Source organism: Diorhabda carinulata, chromosome X, assembly GCF_026250575.1.
Source record: "Diorhabda carinulata isolate Delta chromosome X, icDioCari1.1, whole genome shotgun sequence".
NCBI classification, from domain to species: domain Eukaryota; kingdom Metazoa; phylum Arthropoda; class Insecta; order Coleoptera; family Chrysomelidae; genus Diorhabda; species Diorhabda carinulata.
This window is the reverse complement of record NC_079472.1, coordinates 38393625-38418782: the sequence shown is the minus strand read 5'-3', so window position 1 is coordinate 38418782 and position 25158 is coordinate 38393625. Positions and strand designations below refer to the sequence as shown.

General features: G+C 31.9%; 1 protein-coding gene across 10 annotated transcripts in view; it reads left to right on the top strand.

The window, feature by feature from the left end:
- The window catches only part of LOC130902217 (CUGBP Elav-like family member 4), a 1507660-nt gene that overhangs the window by 1456860 nt on the left and 25642 nt on the right, over window positions 1–25158 (top strand). For all 10 annotated transcript variants that reach the window (XM_057814156.1, XM_057814160.1, XM_057814158.1 and 7 more), the window contains 4 exons: window positions 10223–10366; window positions 20232–20373; window positions 20889–21056; window positions 23773–23874. In XM_057814156.1, the coding sequence (XP_057670139.1) occupies window positions 10223–10366; window positions 20232–20373; window positions 20889–21056; window positions 23773–23874 (556 nt within the window). The remainder of the gene's footprint in view (window positions 1–10222; window positions 10367–20231; window positions 20374–20888; window positions 21057–23772; window positions 23875–25158) is intronic.

Sequence of the window (25158 nt, the reverse complement as noted above, 5' to 3'; positions counted from 1 at the left end):
CTGTTTTGACTTAAATATTCTATATTCATAATTTTCAATCCCTATAAATATTCACAGATGTCCTTTAACAATTTTTTGATTCAATTATTTCAAATTGACATTTTTTCATCTTTTGTAAATTTAAATTTCTAACTCCTATAAATCAACAAAACAATAAAAAAATTATTTATATCTCTGATGCCTACTTTCACCTAACCTGACCAAAAACTACCTGCTCCAAAATTAGAAAAATTTGTATTTAGTTTTTTAGCCATATCTCGGTTAGGTTAGGTTAGGTTAAGTTAGGTTAACAGGGTGATCTCCACTTTTCAGCCCGGATCCACTCGGAGGCCTTAGGCCCATTGTGATGCATTTGCTGACTTTCAGTCAGCATCATTTCACTCCCCTTCCCTATCTCTTCCTTTGTCAGGTCCTTGCCCCCTTCCCAAGCTTTTACAGTTTGCAATGAAGTAGTTCAGGTCCATAACACCCAGCTCCGCTGGTTTGATTCCCTTCTACATTGCTGCGTCCAGGTATCCTGCAGAGTCTAACCTTTCGGTCACGAATCCATAACAGGGCTTCGCAACAGCTCATCACTGACCTAGATCTCACTACCGTAGACGAAAGTGATCTCAGAGCCGCTTGGCTATCCGTGTAGATTGTGATGTCACGCGCGCTTATTATAAGTCTTACAACCTCTGTATAAGCTTTGGTTGTAGTCCCCATTTTGAGTCTAGGATTAATAAATAAGTACGGTCTTTTCGGGGTTGACCCCAAGTCCATTGTATTCTGCCCAATCGATGTATGCCTTGAGAGATGCCTCCATCAAATCGCTTAACGTCTGTGGGTGTTTGCCCGTGACAAGTAGCACGACATCATCGACATATGCTATTATCTTCACTCCTTTACTCCTGAGTTTTCTCAGGACTTCCATAACTCGGTTAATTTTCAAGCAAATTAGTCACTCAAAATGTAGATTTATAAGTAATTTTATAACCTTTTTTAAGTTTTAAATTTCTTTAGCACTCTATTTTCCAGAGCGCAACGTGTAGATTCGAAAATGGTACTAGTCATACGTTATGGTATGATTTGTAAGGTCATATCTCAGTTGTTTTAGAAATTACAAAAAATTTGTGAAAAGCAAAATATTTGTTAAAAAAAATGATGATTTCTAGGCCCTCTTCAATTTTTATGTATATCCTATAGTTTTAAAATTTTTAAAAATGATATTTCAACTTTCAACATATTTTTTTTGAAATTTTGCATTCTCAATCGGTCAAACTTCCAAAAATCATTATTAGTTCGTGAATAAAATAAATCATCACTGGATTTTATTTTTATCGCAATTTGTGTAGTATTGCTAATGGTGAAGTTGAGTTTTTTTAACAGATATGTTCAGAGGTCGTTTGGTATACGAATCTAATGTAAAATCAATCCCATAATAAATAAAATTGATAAATCACATTCATGTTCTATACTATAACATCTGATTTATTCAATTTCATTTCAAAATTTTGTGAAGAGGGAACCAGTAATATTTGTGGATTGAAATCGCTCGGTCAAAATCCTCAAATTACAATTACAAAAGTGGTTGAAATTTCTGCCACCAGCAAACAAATTAATTTGAAATTTTATTATGAAAAATTGTTGGGAGTAGTGAGTGCTCCGTTTGGTGGTATCTGCGGTTTTTGGTACTTGTAAAATTGGTATCAAACAAAGGCGTCAATTGAACATTTGATTGTAATTGATACAGATTGCATTGGAAATATGTTAATAGATCATCGCAATGTAATTTGTTACATTTTGTGGTGATTAAATACTAATGAAGGAGTAACTAGAACATTTCAATTATTTAATTTATTAATAATGGCAATATTTTTCAAATTATTCTTATGATAACTATAAGTTAATGGATAAAGAACTTTCAAATTATCTCAAATCCAATATTGGTTATGATCGTTAATTCTCTTATGATGAATAAAAATAAGATATTCCGTTTTTTTAATTCGCAAAGTAATTTTTGAAAACTATCGATAATTCATATGAAATTCCAATTTAAAAATAATATCATTGTTTATTATAATAAAGCTTCAGTTCTTATTATAATAAGACTCCCCTGAAGGCAGCAGAATCCTTTGCTATTTTTTACTCCTATAGTATTTTTGCTCTTCTTGAAGTGATGTTTAATACAACTAAAAAAAATTTGTTCGCTACACTGAAATTTTGTATATTATAGTACAAATTTCTGATTTGTATTCAAATTAAAAATTGAAATTAACAATATAAATTATGTTAGTATAATAATTGACAAATGAATTGTTGATACAAGTGATTAATGATGTCGTGAATTAGTAGGACGTTTTATCACTCTTTCCTTCATAAAAATAGACTATAGATTACTGCAAGAGTACTGGAATCTATAATTATTACATTTACAAATTTGACAAACAAATTGGAAAACATAATGTTTCAGCCTTTTTTAAAACTGACGCAGTTTAAAGCTTCGTATTGCTAAAACTTTTGACATTAACGTATTCTCTTCATGATCTTCCTTGCATATATCGCAAAACCAACTTTATGTGTTTTCTTAGTTGGACAACTTCCATTCGCCTGTTTTGTTGGCTTAGGTTCCCTTTTATTCGTTTACCTACATAGTCTTTTTACAGTAACTTCTTTACATTTCCTTTGCGTTCCAGTCTTGTCTTGTCTTGCTAGAGAAGGAATAGATATTAAATAATAAATAAACATGTAAATGTAAAAAAGTTTACCAGTGCTCCATGGAAGCTAAAAAATGACGCATTTTATACTTATTTTATCTAGTCTTAGTTTGAGATATTTTAAAACCGCAATGGTATTAGCAAACAGGAACCTCTTTTGGAAATCGGTCAATTATTCTCGCGGTGAGCAATCCGAACAATCAATCCTAACAGAAACTACCAAACTCAAAATGTTTTCTTTTTATCGTAGATTGATCGTAATTTTTTTAATTACTTATTCGAAAAATTGTGGTAATAATTCATCATCTAAGAGAAGAGACTATTCTACTCAAGGTGAATGACATCTAGTCCAACTAGATGTATGTGCTCTCACCATAAATATATAATTATTAGAGCTCACAATATTTGCTGTACTGATGTCTGGGTATATTTAATTGTAAACGTACTGAGAAGAGGTCATGCAACTGCCACCACAGAACTTTCAAAGCGCCCACTCTGCGATAAATTTAAGAATCACCGATTTTGCTCGGTTGTTTCGAAAATTATATTGACAAATGAAATTTTTCAATATGAATGTGTGGGTAAATTCGGAATAGCCTTACAGGGAAATATGAAAATGGTTCTCTCGATAATCTCCACATTTTATCCAGCAATTTATAAAGCTTTGTCCCTTTTTGTGTATGTGATGGGGTATGAAAATTCAGTCCCAGTTTTTGAACAAATCATTTTATTCCATCAGGAATCTCTCACTTATACAATTACACCCTTTTATAATCCACAAAATGCATGTTGCTCTTCCATCCGGAGTCGACGACGTTGGTATTGGAGCGTTTTGCCGATCGATAAGCAACAATTTATATACTACCTCGTTCGGATGTAGAGAATGTGACCCTTTCTCCTCATCGTACGGTCTGTTGACGAACCATCACCCTCCTTTATATCAGGTCCATTTCAGAGGAGGACCTGCCGTTTATAAATGAAAAAATTGGAATAAAAGATATTTTTCTAGTAGTTATAAATACTTTCGCAACCTCAAATTAATTTCTAATAATAACAATCATAACTAATATACCTATTAGCGAAAAGTGTAGTCATATAAATAATTTTTTGTTGATAATATACTATGCTGCGCAAATTTTTCATTTATTCATTACGCAGCTTTCCTCCTATTCGTTTTTATAGCTGAAGGCGTATTATTTTTTTCCAAAAACATTATTTGGGGTATTAATGTCGGAAATATTCAAATCAGTGTAAGCAAATGTAATAAAACTCAAATTCAGTACGTGACAAATAATCCTTCCAAACAAGAAAATATAGGTCAAATATGTATTATGAGAGCAAGTTCACTGAATATGGTGGATTATTTTTATGGAAAAGTACATTTTTGATACTATCAAATGAAACTAAGCAAGACTTAAAATGTCTGAAATATGATAGAATCCAACATAAGCCGAAAAAAAAATAAAGTGACTCATTTCTGTAGTGAAAAATTATATCAAAACACGAAAACTGATACATACTAGTTTGAAACAAGATACCTTTGGTGACCTTACTAGCGTCAGTATTTAGAGCTTCCGTTGTTTGTGAGTTTTGCTGAATAAATAATTGATTATAGGCCCTGTACGTAAAGGATCATAAAAATAACTTTTGCATAATAGAAGCGATTTATATGTATATGAAAGTGAATTAGATTGGATCAAATCTCATAAAATCACTATTGAGATTAAGTGCAGTCGCCTTCGCTTAAATCACTGATCTCTATGCAAACTTTTGCATGTAGCTGAAGTTTTATATTGTTACATTATCTGATGAGAGTTTCAAATAACTGTCGCTTAGTAGTGATCAACTCCTTGGTGGTAGCCCGTTAGTGAACTCCTACAAGTTTTCTGTAGGATTCATTCTGGGGAAGTTCTGCGGTTGGGGAGTTACTTTTTGCTTTCTAGCTCGGTGCCTCATTATGCACGAAGCCTTTCTTTGCATTATTAGGGAAACATTCTTTGAGTGATAGTAGCCGATTTTCTGGTACTCCTTTGTACTGGCCCTGTTTGTCACATCCAAATTTCAAAATATTAAGGTATATGTTTTCAACTGAACTTACCCTAATCGACTGATTAAATCTCTTTACAAAGCAGCTTGGATAGAGCTGCTCACCAGTCCGTTGACGACCCACTTTTGTGGAACAAAATTTGAAACTGTTTCAATAACTTCTACTCCAGTCTATAATAGTGAGATATCGATGTAATCTGGTTCATTTCAGTCGCTTGTTCTTCAAGGTTTTGTTGAGGTATCTAAGATAGGTAGGGGTTCGTTTCTCGCCAAATTTTCCTACTAGATCTGTTCTTGTTTATTCCACTCAATTTTCTTTCCATTTCTGCTAATGACAAACTTACAATATTTGCTATTTTCTTGGATGTGTATAATGAAAAAATATGTTCAAATTCTAGGGCATATCTAAAATAAAAAAAATATGAGTATTTCTCAACTGCAATTTGAGTTTCAAATGTAATCAAGCATAACATTACATTACATTTTCATTATTTTCCATTGGAGAAACCAACACTACACTAAGTAAACCATGGTAGTTGATTTGTTTGCTCAGACAAATAATTTAAATTAGGAAATTCTGTTCGTAATAATTTGTAGAACTGTTATCATCAACAACCCAAATTGAACCTCGCACTGAATAATGAAATAACTTATCGATTATATATCTGTCTCAATATTGAGAGGTTTCAGGATAATTCCAAAAAATATACTAAACGTAAGTTACATATACTAGATGTGGTTTTATGTACATCTTACATAATTTTCCTTTATATAAAAGTTTCTCCAAAACTTGCATTGTTTTGAAATAGATTGCATAGATTGAAATTGAAGGTTTTTAATGCTTAACGACTAACACTTCTCCTCTAGTCCATGGATTTCCATACATAGCAATAAGCAAATGACAATATTTGACTAAAATTAATGAATCAACCAACAGAAATGGTTCCGTGTCGTTGGGGCAACGTTGTTAAATCAAAATCATCCTGTTCAGTTAATTTATCAGAATAAGTTCTTGAAACATATCAAGTGTGAAGCTTAGATGTAGCGTTTTTTTAAAGACATACTTCAATAACGATGACTTAATAGAACTTTCAATAGCGATAAGTCTTGGAATTTATTTATAAATGTTAGTTCAAAAAATTGTCACCTAAACTCTTTCATAGATCACTTTCAAAATTTTGCTGGAATCGGTGGACATTACTACCAATTTCCAAATATCGAAAAAAAGTTAAGATTTGGTCTATCAATGGAAATTTGCGTTGTGGCTGAGTTTCAAAGATAAATTAACAGCTTTCGAACAAAAACAGGTTAGACTTGATTTCTTTGATAATAAAATCAACTAAAAAAAATTGATTGTGCTGTGAATAGAAATCAAAAAATCAAAATTAGTCAATCTTAAAAGTGACTCAGTGCTAGAAACAGTCAGTTCTCGCGAATTTTATTCAGAAAACTTCCCATTCGTAGAATGAAATATAGTATGTTTTCTTATGTTTTAGATATTTGTTAAAATATGTAAACTATTAAACTAAATCAAAATCAAACACTTATTATCAAATTATCGATATTTGGTTTGAGTTTTGTAACGAAAAGCCGCAAATCTCCCCACTCTGTCATATATAATCTGCTCTTGAACATTCACCTCAAGTCGTATTAATTTGCAAGTCTGAACAAGCATTGCGGACAGGACGGCAGCCGGCGCGGCAACGGCAAGTCACGACGCGTTGTACTGGATTTTTCACCACCGAAACCAAATAAATTTTCATAGACCCCGCTTACAATTTTGGGCTCCCATTTTTTGTCACTCCCGACGTACACCCCCGTCGAGTCTCTCGTGGACACGTCGACACGTGGACATATGGACACCTGGAAATCATAGGTTTTAATGAAAAGAAAATCTAGTATTTTCAGGTTGAGTTTGGAATGAATTCTTTGAAACAAACATATTTCATCTATCATCATTAAAATCCAAAATAAGAAGAAATAAGTTTGATAACTTCTCTTTGTTTTCCATAGAGACGTTTTGACAATTTATTGAGCAGTGCTCAACTTCTGTTAAATTTGCACTTTTTGTTTTATAAATAATTGTTTGAAATAATCAAATTTCAAAACTACTAGTGAACTCAAGGGAATATCAGGTGTTTGTTAATTCAATAAAATAAAATCTGCTAGTGCATAACAAAAAAACTACTTCAAGAAGATAATCTAGAACGCTGATATATAGTTCTCGATATCACTGCGTTTACTGATCAGTATCCACATAAAACTTCATGCTAGCTAAGATTGAAGCTCCTGGAAGGCCAGTTTATACGTTAACCGCTTCAACTAGTTGATTTGATGTATTGCAAGTTGTCTCGTTTTGTTGGAACCATATTCTTGAGTTGAAACCTTCAAAGTCCTGCAGCTGTGGTCCCAGAAAGTCTCGTAGCGTATCAATTTCTTGTACTTTGAATATTCTACTATTTTAAAGTGATGCATGATTTAGTATTATTGGGATTTTTCATATATTATACGCTACAAGATATCTCAAGTTTCTGCTTTATCTCAATTTTGAAATATAATTAATTTTAGAATAATTGTCTTGCCTAAGTACAGAATATCTTGAAAGTTCCTTCAAGAATCTATATACAATTTTCACAAACCTTCCTTAGAATCAGCTTTCGCAGAAACCACACTAAGTAATATTTTAGTGGAGTAAGATCAAGACTATCCGGTTGATCACAAGCTCACAATCTCGCTCTCTTGATTTTTGACAAATCAGTGAAGTCTTGTCTTGATAGGAGACAATGCCTTTTCTTTGTATCAATTCGAACAGTCTAACTTTCAGTAAGATAATTAATAGTTTAGTCAAAAGTGTAGCCAGCTTTGAATTGAAGGTTTTCCTCCGCGAAAGTTAAGAAACCAGATGTGAAGAAAGTGAATATCTGGCATCTCCATTGTCAAAGTAGATTCTCTCTTGAATTCGGAAACAATTGACGTTACTTCCTACCCAAGAATATTTTACTTTACTACGTACAGTATGACTCGATTGAATGCGCCTTACTAGAAATATACGACTTCGACTATTAGAAAAAATGGAAAAATGTCCAACTGATTAGAATTATAATCTCCCAAACGTAATGTAATGATGGAATACAATATGATAGAACATTTCAAACCCATAGTTTAGAGTGTGTAAATGTTAGATTTTACAAGAAAATCAACAATGTCTCGTTAAAGCTCTCAAATATAGAAGTTCGTCACACCTATCAATAATCTTTATTAGATATGAACATAATTTATCACTATTACTACATAGTGTATAGAATATTAATTCTACTAACAACTTTTATTGTAAAAATTAAGTGTTATATTATATTCTCCATTTTCTTTTCAATGTTAACATTGGATAAATTTGAGAATGTCGATAAATCCGTGCCTGTCTACTACTAAACTAAGAAATATAGGGGGTTCGTGAAGGGATGATGTCCCGAGGTATTCAATAACAGAATGTCGCTTCTCCTCGACGTCCTCGTCCACGTCCAGATACTGTGAGAAGACGTGTGGAATTGGATGGAGCTCTTCAACCGACGAACCGGGATTTAAAGATTTCTAATAGATATCTTTGAGTGGTAGAGCGAGAGAAATCCAAAAGGGAGAAGAAATGACTGTTGTCGAAAATTGCAGATCGTGCGATTTGAAAGGTTACAAATGAGAAACGAAAGCGTACAAAGAAAAAGTTTGGTTGTGTACATTCAAATAAGACTTGGCGTATTAATATGACTTCGTGGAAATAACGTACGTGCACCGTATTGTCTAATTATTGTGAGTGAACATTCCATTAGCGACCTTTGAAAATCATATTTCTTTTGTATGATGCACACTCTAAAATAGTAGATATTATTACTTTTTTCGTATTTAGTCGAAGACTTAAGCACAAAAAATGGCAAAACCTAGATACGTCTGAGTAATAAGACGGATCAAAATGCAACAAAGTACATTCGATTCGAGAAAGCTTCAAAAAATTTTGTGAACAAAAATTATGAACTGGAAATGAAAACTGCTCAGAAATTCCTATGTTTTGTTATATATTTCATCGACTAAAACGCGCATTTCCCGTTACTAGTAATTAATTCCGCTGAAACATTTGAAAAGTATCAATCAGCTTTTTCTTTCTAATATTAATATTTTCACTTTCAACAGTTTTATTGATAAATATTAATTCGAAAATGTAACAGGTTCTTTATGATTTAGAAGAGTTATACAACAAATTTTTTCTACGACCGTGCGTTTTAACCCACTTTCCCGCACGCATTTTAGTTTTTAAAGTGTCTCTAGTGCGGGAAAGTAAAATTATGCAAATTTTGATCTTATTAGATATTTTTTCACATCTGAGATTATAACTATTGTTACTGCAGGTAAATAAATATTTACGAAATAGTCCATCCAATAAAATTTAAACCTTCTCCAGCTTTTTGTAGCATTTTTAATTTTTTGAGAATATCAAATAATACAGATATTTTTTATATAACCATGTAATTGTTACTAAAACTTCTAAGTTGTTCAAAACGTTTTGGAAGTGACCGAATAAGTGCAATATTCTTCTAAATTAAACCACATTAAACCGAATCCGATACAATAATATTAATGGATTCATGCGACAAAGAACTTCCCGAAGCCATTTGGAAGGCTGAAAATGAAACTAATTCCGAGCTGTTACCTGCCAAATGACTTAAAACCGTTGCCGTCACCGTCATCGTCATCTTTATGCAACCTTCAACCGATGTCATCCTCATCGACGTCATCTACCTTCCAGTAGAAACCAAATAACTCCACTGGACCGGCAAATCTTACTAGTCTACAGAATATAAAAAATTTTATTTTCAATATTAATATTTATAATAATTAGTAGTTTTTAGTTAAAGTTTTGTATATTATTATGTTTGTTGGAATAAAATAATTTTAGAAAAATGGGTTGGTATACTTTTTTGTATATACCGTCGTAGAAAAAATAATGTTCCTAACTCATGCGTAAAGTGTCTTTCCGCGTCGTTCGGGACAACTGCAGTCGCGTGCGGGAAAGTATCACTTTCCGCACTTGTTAGGAAAATAACTATTCTGTAACTCTTGATTGTTATAATGTCTATTTGATCTCTTTGAATTGATGGGGAAAGACAAAATGATATAGGGGACTTCAATTGAAACATAAAAGATCATCTACTGATGAAACTTATCGAAATGGGTAAAGATACTAATTCAGAATGAACTATTTGGTAAGAATGCGAAAAATACGTGAAATAAAAAGAAACGGCCGGAGAATTTGCGAGGATAGAGACGGTCGAAATGATTGTGTACATTTTTGTTGATGATGTCACATCAACAAGAGCAAGAGTAAAGCAAATTGCAATAATTTATTGACTCCGATGCATGTTTATCTATGCCAGCTTTACAATATTCTGACATTATGATCCTCAGTCAATCTATAAATCATTTTTTTATTTCAGGGAGCTTCCTCCAGTTTAGTAGTGAAGTTTGCAGATACCGAAAAAGAGCGACAACTTCGACGTATGCAGCAGATGGCTGGTAATATGAGTCTTCTCAATCCTTTTGTGTTTAACCAGTTTGGGGCTTACGGAGCCTATGCACAGGTAAGATATAAATGCAATGGTATTGCAGTAATTCGGAAACATTGAAGAGAGACTTTTGTTTGTATAGGATAAACTGATATTTTCCTTCCTATTTTCCGCAAAAAATTATAATTTCATTAGAAACTTTTATTCCCGGTTCATCATTTCCCTTCCATAGTTGTCGATATTTATGTTAATTAATTTCAAAGCGAATTACAAAGATAGTTGTGATGCGGTATATATACCAAATAAAGATGGACACGTATAATACGGACACGAACAAAGTACCTTCTCAAAAGTTTGATGCGAATTGTGAACAAAGGGGTTAAAATCATTTCAGTATATATATAATATAAAAAATAATAATTATGTCTTAGGTTCATTAAGCAACTTGTGTTCGAGCACTGGATATTAAATTGCTATCAAAATCTATACATCTTCAGACGATATAATAATTGAAATTTGTTGTTTTCGTTTATTACTATTATTTGATAACTATAATGCTCACTAATTTTAGTAATTCTCTTAAAATTGATATTAAATAATACAAGAAATAAATGTTTCCAATTTTCCCAATTTAGGTTGTTTTTAATATTTGCTAATTTTCTGCTCCAACAAGTTAACAGTAATCTGGTCCTGTCTACACAAAAAGTTACTCAGCCCTGATTTGATATATGTATCCATTTTCAATAAGTCCCAATCCAATTGATTATAATTTTTTTTCATCAGAATATCGAATTGTTGATATTTTCGCTTAATTTAATCTAATTCCTTTTCTACACTTATCCATGGCTGAATGAATTCATGATACAGGTAAATATTATTGGAGATAAAAGCAATCCTGCCTAACTTCTCAGCAGATGGTTATTCATTTTTCCCCTATATTGACATTGGAACATCATTATAATCTGTTTCTTACTCTCTTGAGTCTGACTCTGGAATTGTTATTGTTTTGCTTCTCGGTAATATTGAACTCAAGAGAATTTATGGCTGAAAAGTTATTTTTCTACCGTATATTAACATAAATACTTAAATTTCATGACTTTTTCTCAACAGTTGAATGCTATTCTTCAATTATTCAGTAGAGTGATTCCTTTTTTTTATTATTGTATAGTGCGCGCAAGGTCGATTTTTATTTCAAGGGGGACAATTTCCAGTCTTATCTTCAATTTTCATACATATCTCTATTCCTCTCTATCACTATTACCGAGAAAAATTGGAATAGATAAATATTATGTATAACAATTCATGATAGAGAAAATTCATAAGAAATTTGACTATGTGATAAATCAAGAACGGGACAATTGATAAACAAATTCAAGAATTCAATGCTTCCGTTAAATTGAGAAACTCTATCAAATCTACGTTTTTTCCAAATAAGAATAAGAGTTTTTGCTTCTATAAAGAATATAGATTATACTGCATGTAAAATTTTTCATAAGCGATACGAACATTTTTATGTAAATTAGGCACATTCGAAAACTAATTAGAAATAAAACAGTAGTTTTAGAACACGTCATTGCGAGTTCAATTCTTGATTTAACAGAGCTAGGAATTATCTGAAATAAGTCAACGTAGAATTTTGGAAACAATCTCCATTTCTATAAAAACTATAAAAACATGTTAATCGTTCTGGGACTAATTTCAAAACGGTATAGTACGAAAAGAATCAGTGGAGGTAAACGTTTCATGACAAGAATTGCAAATACAACTCTTGATACAAAAAAAATCAAGAAAATAATGTGGAGTCTAGTCAATGTGTTGCAAGGCGAATTTTAAAAAGCAATTCCATATACATATAGAATTCATCAGTTCAAAAATATTTTAAAGAGATGAGGCATCTTCACATATCCTTTTATTGTATCTTCAATAGTAAAATAGTAAAAATTTTGTTAGACAAGAACAATTTGTTACCACCACCTGCTGATTGATCATCCTGATATAAATGTAAAATATTTAGTATTTTCAATTAAACATCTCACTCATTAATACCATCAACATTTTTCCTACTCTTTTTTTAACGCAAATTTTCCTTTTTTTTCATCATATTTCTCTTCCACAACTACAACGAATGTAAATATCATCTATTTCTATATAGATTCTTCTAAAAAAAGATAGAAATCGCGAGAGGCAAGATCCGGAGAATAACAATACGATTAATCAACTATTGGAAATATGAAATAACTCACTATAGGCTGGAGGGGTGCTTCAAAAACACATTATAAGGCACTACAAGATTCGCGAAATAAATTTTTGAAATTACTCCTGTACAAGAATAACAAGTACACCACTGATAAACTTTAAATTGAAGCTAAAATATCAGATTTTCGTCAAATATATTATTTACACGTCAATTTAAGACAATATTTACACAGAGATGAATTACAAGGACGAACACGTGGCTAGGAATAAACAAAAGAATGCTGCAAAATATGTTGCCATATTTTCACAAAAATGATTTTATGTTATATGAAAAACTTTTTGCACCAGTTTTTTATTTTGTTTCATTTGTTATATGTAACAACTCACTATATAAGTACTAAATTGCTCTTAGGTATTTATGTTTCTAAATGCTTTGATTTTAGATCTTTTCAACATTAATCTTTTTTTTAATAATTTTCTAAATATTGATAAAAAATTGACGTTTCGACTATTTTTAAGTCTTTATAAAAATTAGTTAATTATTTATTAATCTCTAAAAATTATAAAAAAACTAATTTTGGAACAAAAGATACCTAAAATCAAGAACATTTATGTGTGTCTATTATTTTGATGAAAAACCTATGAAGAACAATCGTCAGATGGAATCAGATTACCAATTTTTTGATAATGTCATTAGTTTCTGACGTGAAAGGGTAACCCAGTCCGAAATCATCTAGAACTTCTTCAACGCACCACCACTCAAAAACCCTTGCATGTGAAAAACATTTTCTACCCTACACATATATAATAAGTTCTAACTTTCATTTCTAGTTTTTTTCAAGTGGGTTGGAATGAATTTTCACAACAAATTGTTGGTAATACCCAATATTTTCCTACTACACAAAAAAACCAACTCTGATACGAATTAAGGTAACGGCTATAAGGTATAAAGATTTATTCACAATAGTGTACAGTATTCGTAACTGTGGGTTTCATAGAACAACTACTGATAATTAGCTTATTCACATTTCTTTAGCACGTGCATCGTAGAAATATGAAATAATAATTCGACTCAAAAAATATCGGATATAACCCTCTTGTATGTAAAAATCGGAAGCTCACACAGACGAAATAAAATTCAAAGTATATTATATACCTGAGAGGTTTTTATAAGGAAACATATTCATTTGGCAGATTTAGTAGTAGCTGGAATAATTATAAATGCTGGCATTCGCAGAAATATTCCAGATATTAAATCTAGTGTAGTAACATCAAAGAAATTCAGAGCGCAAATATTGGGAGAAGCTTTTAGAGCACAGAAGATTAATTTGGAGAATCTTTGTACAATTCCTGTGAATCACCTGGTTTAAATGTTTGTAGCAGAATCGTGAAAATCAGATTACCTGCTTACTTTGGTTTCAGTTCAGTTGGTTAAAGTTTCTGCTGTATATTTTATTAAATATAAACTCATTTAATGTTTCTGTAGAAGTGAAATCTTGCGAAAAAGTGAATAGGATATATTTGTATTGAAATTTGAATGAAGTAATTTGATACTAGATATACCGGGTTACTGATTCAGCGAGGTAAGCCGCTTATGATTTTTCGTGTGACAAAGACAAACTGCTGGAATATTCTTTCTAGTATATAAACTGTTTGCTAGGAAAAGCTTTAACAATTATTGAATTGAATTGAATTGACAAAATTGTATCTTTCCCTAAAATTTGTAGAATTAATCTACTTGGAAATTGGAACCACATAGAAAACTTTTTTATTAGTTTTATGAAAAAAAGTTACTTCTCATACAAAGTTCTGCATGGTCCAAAAGTTAAAATTCAACCATCAGATATTAATTTTTTAAAGCGGTATATGAGGTTTGTCAAAAAATTTTAATTTTTTGTTTTGTATCTTAATTTTTCACAATTCAGAAAAATGTTATAAAGTAAAGTTGTTTTGAATTGAAAAATAAATTTGAGACTAGTGGAATTATATAAAATGAATTTAAGAATAAACGCTGAAAACGGGTTGCGAATTAAGATACTGAATTTGAAGTGATGCTTTCTGCTTTTTATCAAGTATAATTTTTTTCATAAAGTCACTAATAAAAAAGTTTTCCATATGGTTCCAACTCAAGTAAACACACAGTATATGGTATTCAGTGAAACATTTGTAACACCAAATTGCACAGATCACAGTATTTTGTAGTTTTATTTTCCACACCAACACTCACAATTACACTTAAGGTAAACTGTTTATCTTCAGTATCTGAAGACGATAACTTGGTTATCAAAACACGCGTCATACAGTGTTATTGTGTAAATTATACGGTTTGACTTCGTGGAGGGGACTATTGATTATAAATAGGTTAATTATAATATTTTCAAATGAAGGTACCGCCTGCAAAAATCACATTCCTAGATATCTGAGTCTTCCTCTATATTAGCACAAGATTTATGACTCAATGAGCAAGCTTTTTTTAGTCACTGATGATTTTTATATTTGTGTCGTTTTTTTTGAAGTTAAAGTCGACTTTATATTAGTCGAATTGTCTTGCCCGTTGGTTGTTTTATTCTACATACAGGAGGTTTAGTCTTTGTTGCCAGAGTTCAGTGGAATATTTGGATTTAGAGGCAGAATTCCCGTACACTGACATTCATTCTGATACATCATGCAATACGAGTAAAAGCTTTCAATACCATGACAGTTATTCATTTATTCTTGCTTCGAAATTTTCCTCATCCAAAACTTCCAAACTTCAAAATATGCATCTTTGAATGGTTTCATCCATCGATTTGATGTGTCAGTGGTATGAACTCAGATTGAACACCAATCATCAACCCAAAAGTGCTGACCTCTCTCTGATCGAATATATAAATGTCCTTCTTCTTCTCCTTAATGTGTCATCTTCGGACGAAGGCTGGCGACCATCATGACTATTTGTATTTTATTCACAGCTGCTCTAAACAATTGGTTTAAGTTTAAGTTGAATCACTCCCTTAAATTTCGCAGCTATGAAATTCTCCGCTCTCCTATACCTATCTTATCCTGTATCTCTCCTTGCATAATCAATCTCTGAAATTCATATCGCTGTACCCTCATTACATGAATTATAAATGTCCGATGGACCAATATGATATTTTTCAGATATATCTTTAGCATTGTTCAATTTGATGCCAAACCAACAGATTTCATCAGACTCGTCGAATAATGCCTTCTCATACTTTGATAAGATCGTAGCCTATTTCAAAAATTCTAGAAACCGGAATTTTTTTTAACGGAGATATTATTCGATTACCATAATTTCTAATATGATTAAAATATACCAGGTGTCCAATCGTGTAATTAAAAGTTAGTAATTGCCTATGAGATCAAACTAAAATGAAATTTGTCGCCTTGTAGATTCGAAGTTGAAATTTTTTCATACAAAAAACGAAACTGAACACATTCAAACTTTTGTTGAAACTGGTAACAGTGAAAATGACATCTTAAAATAAAGGACGACGACTGATAAATCTGAAATCTCTCAACTTACAAATATTACAAAGCTACTAAATTTTAGGGATTTCAAATTTCACAATTTCAAACAACAATTGAAACCAATCTTCGGCTATAGTTAGATGTCTTAATTAATAGTTGCTTATCTTGTTACAGTTCTAAAATTCCAACAACGAATATTGGTACAATTTCAACAAACGTAAATATTTTCCAAATACTTAAGTGAATGCTTAATTTTCTGAAATTCAATCACGCCCTCCAAAACAAACAGCGTTTTATTAACATTTAACAGTCTTGAAAGAGTGTTATAAACTTTTAATTTGAGCATTGGGAAATTAAGGGTTTAATAATTTCTAAAGGAATTTTGGATGTTGTCTTGTTTGCGGTTTTGTAGAACAATAACTTTTTGACGCAGTCTCTACTTCAAAGCTAACTAATAATATGGCTTATATTAAGTTTAAATTCTTGTTAAAACATTAGGGCGGTTTCGAAGTCGCTACTGAATTATAAGTTTAAATAACTTATACACTGTTTTTATTAATTTCTTAATGAGTGACGGCGCTTTATAAAGAGTTCGATTCAATTTACATTATAAAATCTTTCCATTTGATTAAAGTAATGTTTAATGTGGCATCAGAATTTGCGAGGTCAGATTCCGGATAACTTGAAAACAGCAGTTAAAGAGGTACTAATATATTTTTTTTTCCAATATCATCATCATATTTTTTCAAAATATAACTTAAAACAGTGAATATTACATGAGAAAATCTCTTCTCTCAGTTTTCGTAATCCTAATTTTCCGTTTGCTCAAGTCAACCATATATATTTAAATATTATCCTACAGTTCGTGGCTATAATATATTTCTAACTTAAAACTCTTCATCAGACAGCAAATACACGCCAATGTCTACGGCACTAGAGGATTTCAACGATATAAAAATGATTGATTACTCTTCAGACATAATTCACCGCTCCACTAATACAGTGCCTTCGTATTCACTGTAATAGTTTGAACACCAAAAATCTTCATTGTGGAGCACGTCAATCCACATGAACTATCACATGAACCTAAAAGGGTAGTGATTATTTTTTTCATACCGTTCCGTTTCTCAGATTTTTTTTGTTATTTACAGAATTATTTCCTGCAATTGCAGTACCTACTTGGAAAAAATAAAAGTCGAAAGAAGCAGCTGCGATTTAGGTAATTTTTTATTATTCCAGATTAGAAACCTTTCGAGCAGGACGAAATGATTTATGGCATGTCGCATACAACGATCTATTGCGACAACAGGTGGCCGAAGAGTCGTTGATGGTACGATATGCTGACGATGTACGAGGTTTGCTACTCAAGTTTTGAGATAGACAAATAAATACAACTATTTACAATTGTATGGCTTCCTTATTTTTCAAAATATTCTCCATTAGGATCACTACACTCTTCAATCAGTTTGAACCAATTGTCGGAGCATTTTTTCCATTCTGATTGAGATACCTCAAAAACATGTGATTTGAATGCATCAACCACTTCTTCAGGTATAGAAACACCTCTCGCAATTTATTTTTTGATTTGCAGAAATAAGAAAAAATCATTGGGTGCCAAACAAGGACTGTATGGTGGATGACGCATCAATTCGATGTTTTGACTGTCTCCAAACGGAAAATGAATCATTTTCTGCGATTGGTTTCTCTGATTATTTAGAACACTTCTGACAAACAAATGCTTGTGTACCAATCAGAATTGATCATTCTAATGGAACGGTGGCGACGTGTCCAATTATTCCGAAAACTTTTATTGAACTTGGGTCGTTCCTCACAGTCGATTGTTGTTAAGTTTCAGTCTCATATACATACGAGTAAATCCATGATAAAATAGACGTCTTTTGAAGAACCGCCATTGAATTATTTCAGCCTTTCTTTGCACCAATAGACACGAGCTTTTATTTCAACGATTGTCACATTATGCTGTATCCAACTTGAACAAATCTATGGACAGTTAAATATTTATGCAATATTGTATGTATACAAGTAGAACAAGTTTTCTGATACAACAGCCGATTTTGAACAAGAAATTCATTCTATAGTGAAATGTGACCATGACTGAATTCGGAAAACCAGCCAAACACAATTACCAAAAGTCGAAACGAGTTGATCGGCATATTTGTTGGTGGGTCATAGAAAATCATTGCACGAAAATATTCGAAATTGGATTCCATTTTTGACCAAGATGAATTTTTCAAGTATCTATAAAAAATCATATAACACTCGTAAGATAACACGTTTTGAGTACGTTCAACATAAAAAATGTCAAGCTCTACGATGACAATATCATCTCTGACATATGTTGCAATACCTCAAACATTAAGTAGCAACCCTTCCTTCTGGAGGCTGGTCTCCATGAGGGCGGTCTCATTGAGAGAGATAATATTCAACTCTGTGGACCGGCGGCGGAAAAGAGACAGTTGCTGATGAGCACAATCCAGTTAATCCTCTTGTACATACCTATGCTGATGTCCTGAATACGTAGAAATATTGAAGTGGATGTAGGTTTAAAGTCTTTTCAGCTTCTTAGTATCTCAGTAAAACTTCTTGCTTTGAAAAGGAAGACGATATACCTCAGAAAAGAATGGGAATGAGTATAGAAAAGAGGGAAGAAAAATTATTAGCAATATCAAAGTGAATAGTGGACGAAGCGTTTGATACAATGTGGGCAACCTTTGATAGAAGGTACTACGGTGAAGTTGGATATCATCTTATGTAATTTCTGTCCCGATATGGAGACTTTATGTGATACCTGCACAGAAGTGGGAAGTGGAATCGGCCCAATTTTCTGTATTGCGGACTGCCCGATGATTTTCTTCACACGTTCATTTATTGTGACCATAAACGGCGATCACAGCGCGTTTGGAGTCGCACATAGACTGATCTATCGTGGTGAAGATATTGAAATAGGAAAACTATAGATTTCTTAATACATCCATCTACGTAACAATTTTAACCTAGGCCGGACAGCGATTTAGACAAAAAAAAGGAAGGGCGATAGAGTGGACCTAATATGAAATAGAGTCAGGGGGAGCAAACAGACGCTTTTTCTACATACAAAAAATAGTATTGAAATTATCAATTATTATACATTAATATTCAAGCGATAAACACTCAAGTATAAGATATCAGTGTGAAATGATTAGATCATAGAGCCGAAGATCGCAATCTAAATACGAATAATTTTGCTGGTTACTTAACTAAATAAGTACGACAACGATTCTGAAATAATTATGTTAAGAAGTTAATGAATATTTTTGTAAATTACGAACTTTGCGTTTTCAACGCCCATACCAAGGTCAAAATTCCCACTATCGGCATTTCTTCTGAAGAGAGAGATGTAAACGGGTTGCAAATAGATAACGTAGTAAAACGAAAATTATCAGATTTATAAGAAAACGTGTTATTTTTCAAATTTGTAGGCGAAGAGATGTTTTAAAAATGGCGCCTGTACATTTCCAAATTTCAATACAGTAGGTATTTAAAGTTTCGAAATAACGACAATTATTACACAGAGATCTCTTTCTAATCCTTCATACTTTAAGTGCTAACGGGAAACATATTGGATTAAAAGTGTGATGCTCTCGAATGTTATTATACTTATATATTCTTCAACCCAAGAAAGTATAACATGTTACAAAAGTCATAACCCATTAACCAGTCGTGAAATTCACGCATTCGCTGTTTCGAAATTTTTCACTTCGTGCGTAATGGGTTCCGTACAAAGCTTGTTATGTAATAATCTATTAACAAATTTCAAAATTCATGATTCCATCTTCATATTATTGTCATGAAGACGGAATAAAATTATATTCGTAGTACGACACTTTTACTTCATCATTTGAAATTTAGTTTTCTCTGGGAACCAACTAAACCTCAAAGCTAACTAATAACATTGTTTATGTCTAGTTCGAATACTTCTTAAAACATTACGATGGTTACAAAGTCGTTACTAAACTTTTGAACTATATAGTTCGAATCAAAACTTAACTAGTAACAGTTGTTGAAAGTTTATACCACAATTTGAAATACCTATCTTAATTAGGTTGAACCAACTGAGAAGAGCTGAAATAACATTTTTTCATCAGCATTTAATATTTTGTAGCATTTCTGATAGTTAAATAGATTACTTTCCAAGTGCTTGATATCAGTATCAGATTGTCAAGAGTTATAGTTGCATTTTTCATTGATATCTCGGTAATTTTTTTTTCAGTCTGATTTGTTCCAACAACAAGCTGCTATAATGGCAGCTGCTACAGCCCAAGGAACGTATATTAATCCAATGGCTGCGATAGCAACGCAGCTACCTCACGCAATAAATGGAATGGCGAATTCGGCATTGCAACCAGCCTCAGGTATACTAACAATATATATATATATATATATATATATATATATATATATATATATATATATATATATATATATATATATTGTAATCTTTTCCTTATATCCTTATTTATTGAAACTGTTTTTCAACGGTGAGGAAAATTTTAACACATACCTAATTTATTAAGACATTAAGACTTAAATAACTTACTCATACAATTAACTATTCACTATTTTTATAGCCATTTTTCTAATTTATTCAAATTTCATTACAACGGAACAAGACCGGCTTCACAGTCCATGTCGTAGACGATTTCATAATAATATTAGTCAATTGGTACTATTTGTGTCTTTTTAACCTTTATACGTCTCCTATTAGCTGTATTTATACACATGTTTTATCTAAAAGTGAAAGAAGAAGCTCACAAGAACATAAATGAGGAGAAGATTCAGCTTTTATTAGTATTTATCAAATTGTATTATCCAAATACTTAAATTTTATGATAACAACAATTCTAAGAACGTTTGTATATATTTCCAGATGTACCTGTTGGCGCAGGTAACAGCCAACCCGTTAATGGTGCAATTCCAAGTTTACCTTCTCCGACAATGCCAACGTTCAATATGGCGGCACAAACTCCTAACGGCCAACCAGGTGGTCAGGAGCAAGTATACACTAACGGAATCCCTCCTCAAACTTACCAAGCACGTAAGTTTTTTTTTATATAAGAAACTTTTATTACAATCAGAATATTTTTCACATCCATGATTAAACCTCAAATTCGTTAAATGAGATCTATTGGCCAATGTTTTTTGTGTTTCTTGGTTCCAGCAGTTCGTCTAGTAGTTGATTTTATTGATTTCTCATGATTTTATAATATTTGATTAGCCTCTCTTAAATAACTTCTTATGCTTTGGACACTTCCAGGTCCACGTTAATGGTGTGATGGAGCATCTACTAGTTGACAGAGAATGTGTGATGGGGATTTCAAGATAATATTTAACAACCCCACAGTTCAATTTTTCATGTCCATATAGGTTTGATGACAGACTTGTAGATAAGTTATTTGTTTTCTCGTGAGACATTAGATTTTCTTTTTGTTAAGATGGGCTCAAACATTCCTTGTTGCTGTTTGTTGTTCTTGATTAGCAAAGAGGATGACTGTGTCTAAAAATGTTTATGTTGTTGTATACTATGTCTCTGGTATATCTGATGTGAAGTAGCGTCTCAGGTACGCTACCTTGTTGCACCCGACTGCAATAACAAAACTTTGAACACATCCTCGTTAACTTTCGTTTGAAAGATTTTGTTGGCTAAATAAGATTTCAGAACTAGGTAGTAGTTTGGGGGAAGTAGCACTTAAGTTAAGGAGAATATATTGTGATTCTGAAAAGCATTGGATATTATCACGTTAAAATTTTAGGTCTCAATTATCTTTATGAGAAAGGAAAAATTTGATGTTAATTTGAGATAAGAACTGTACTCAATATTTTACTATTATCTCTTCAAACCGTACGCTATTCTAATAGAAATACGGTCTTCAGACTTAACAGTAACTGTTTTTGTATTTAACAGGCAGATTTGTGATGATGTTATAATTTCGCATTTTTCACTATGAAGAAAAATGTTCTTCTAAAGAATCTACGTTTACGTTCAAGAGATTTTACGCTAGAAAATCCGTAATCAGAAGTCTGATAGGTATTTTGAGAGAACGACATTTGAAATTCTTTAAAGAAGAATGGGTACCTAAATTGGCTTATTCTTCTCCTAACTTGTCACAACTAGATATTTATGGTTTGAACAAGATGATGTGTTTTCCCATTTAGCAAAATCTACTCATGTTTTTGATACTCCATTCTTCTGGATTTCTGTATATTTTACGAGGATGGTCCCAGAAGTACCTGACCCAACGAAGAAAATATATTTATCTTTCGACGTATTCTTTTTTTAGATTCAATGACTTTTTCCAGCGATGTTCAATAAGTTCAATACCCTTTTTATACTAAAAATGGTTAAATTCCTCAAAATAGCTATAAACTGCCATCACCTAGTCATTGCTGGAATATCTTCGACCACCGAGCCTTTTTTTCACGTCTAAAACATGAAAATTATCCGAGGGGGCTAAATCTGGCAAATAGAGTGCATGAATTAGCAACGGATGTGTGAGCTGGTGCATTGCCTTGATGAAACAACACTCTCTTCTCAGCCAAATGCGGCCGATTTGGCATGATTATTTCACTCCAACGCTGCAATAAGTTCGCATAATACTCGCCGTTTATAATTTTGTCTAAATCAAGATAGCCAATGAAAAATTATCTCACACGAATTCATGTACTATTGATGGCTGCCAAACAAATATAAAACAATGTGATATCCTCAAACTTGAAACAAGTGCTGTATAGTTTGGGTTCTTTCTAATAAAGTGGTTTTTTCAAATATCACCTTCTCTAAGCCATGTTTGGTATTTCTGGAATCATCCTGGTATCAGTTTCTAAGTAACATTTTGAAGACCTAAAAGCACAAATAAAAAATGAGTGTAGATATATTTGAACCCATATTCATTAGAACTAAAGTCAAATAGTCAATGAACAACATTTTGAGAATTAGCTCATTCCATTATCTTCAAATTAGTGAGAAATGGAAATTAGATATTTGGTAGTTATGTTAAACTTCAAACACTATACAAAAAAGTCTAATGATTGGACATTTATTTAACAAAATCCATGATGACATCATCTCTCTGCATTATGTGTGTACATTCTCATTGCATGTAGGAAATCGCGATTGGAAATACTAATCGACAAATCCAACCTTTTTCAAAAAAATAAAACAAGCGCTCTAGACTATTGACTAGATGTAAAAATAATGCAATATAATAGTGAATGGTTTGTGCAATTTTTTTATTGAATGACTGAGCTGAAACCGAGTATCGAATGTAAAATGCTTAATTGAGGAAATTATAGTGTTAATTTTAATCAATTATTGAGGCTTGACTGACTTTTTTTGTTAAAAATACAATATATGGAACAAACAGTCCAGCCATTTTAAGTAAGTACTCTAGGTATGAGAAGGATATGCGGTTTCTATGTGCATCAAAATTAAAATTGTATCGCGAGGTTGTGATTTCACTCACGAACAAATAAACAACGAAGAGAAGTGAGTGACAGAAAGGAGTATAATATAAACAAAAGAATGAAAGATAATTTTCATAGAGAGCCTCACCTGATAACAATGCTAAGAATCAATCTTATAATTTCTTGGAATACTTTCCAAACCGCTTCGAAGAAAATTAACCTAATTATCTAGATATATCAATAACAGCCATGTAAACAATTAACTTATCAATCAATCAATTCATAGAAGATCAGAAATACTCATTGATGTAATAACGTTTTCAAAATCTACTATGTGTCGTATATTCTAGACGCGCTACATCTGTCCATACCTGCACAAGGCTTACCGAATGGCGAGGCTGCGATACAGCATCCGGCATATCCAGGCATGCAGCCAGCGTATCCTGGTGTGGGTGAGTGTTTATCTATGTTAGATACATTGAAGAACGAATTATCTACAGAAAGAATTTATATTAAATGAAATCTCTTTCTTACTAACCTTAAATTTTTTACTACATTATGATAATTCACATATTATATATAATAGGTATCATAATTATATATAGTGAGATATCAAATATTTTCAGCTATCATTGGTAACAACATTTTTTTACAGAATATTCCAAAATTCAATAGAAAATCCTGTACTAGTTCTTCTCTCGACTATCGATTGATATTTGAAAATTATACTTGGCCTATTATGAGCTGACAAATGGGGCAACTTTTTTAAATATTAGTGGCGTTTAAAATAAAATAAAACCTCATTGGAGAAGGTCGCTTGCAATATTATTTTAAATGACGTTCCTTGACGAATAATAATATCTTATAATTCGTAGTGAACGTCATTCATGAGCTCTACAAGTTTCAGTTAGATGTGTATTATGTATAAATGACTGTACATTTCCATGAAAATTCAAATCTAAAGTGAATAACGATCCGTCCATCATTCAGTATCAATCTATTATCAGTGCGGTTCATCTAAATGTTGCTAGTTGATAGTTTTCAACTATCTTTCTCCATAATTGTCTGTCTTTCTCTTTTTTCTTTTTTTTTTTTCTTGAAATTCTTACACTCCAAACCTGTTCCTCAAAAAGTTCATCTTCTTATCTAGTTTTCAATATTTCTATTGCGTTTTTATTGTTCTAAAAGTATCCTCTCCACTTCTTCTGTGACCGTCCCATCCTGGTCTGCGTGCTTTTATGAAATCCACTTTTCTTCTCCATTATCCTTTCCAACTTTTTTTTATTCATCAATCTCAATCCATTTCTCACTGTTCTGTTATAATTGAAGAGTAAATGTTCTACATTTGGATGACTTCAACAGAAAAAACGTAAAAAATATTATTGTTTGGAAATCATACAGCTAACAGAGAAAATTGCTGTAGAATTGCTTTGAAAGCCCGTTACGTAATTCAATTACCATTGAAAGGCAATTTCAATAAGTACTTATCGAATGAAACTAAAGATTTTTAATTGAATCCACCATAATGCTTGGAAATTATACAATAAGATATTGTCGTCACTAAACCAATAAAATATGATTATAATCTATAAAAACTGAATTATTGCCACATTACATAAGATACTATAAACAATTATTTAAAATGATTTTTTCATATTCACTACTTTCAAAATTATAGATCTTGAGCCACAGATAATACTCATTGATTGGATACCTATACTCTTTGAAATAAATAT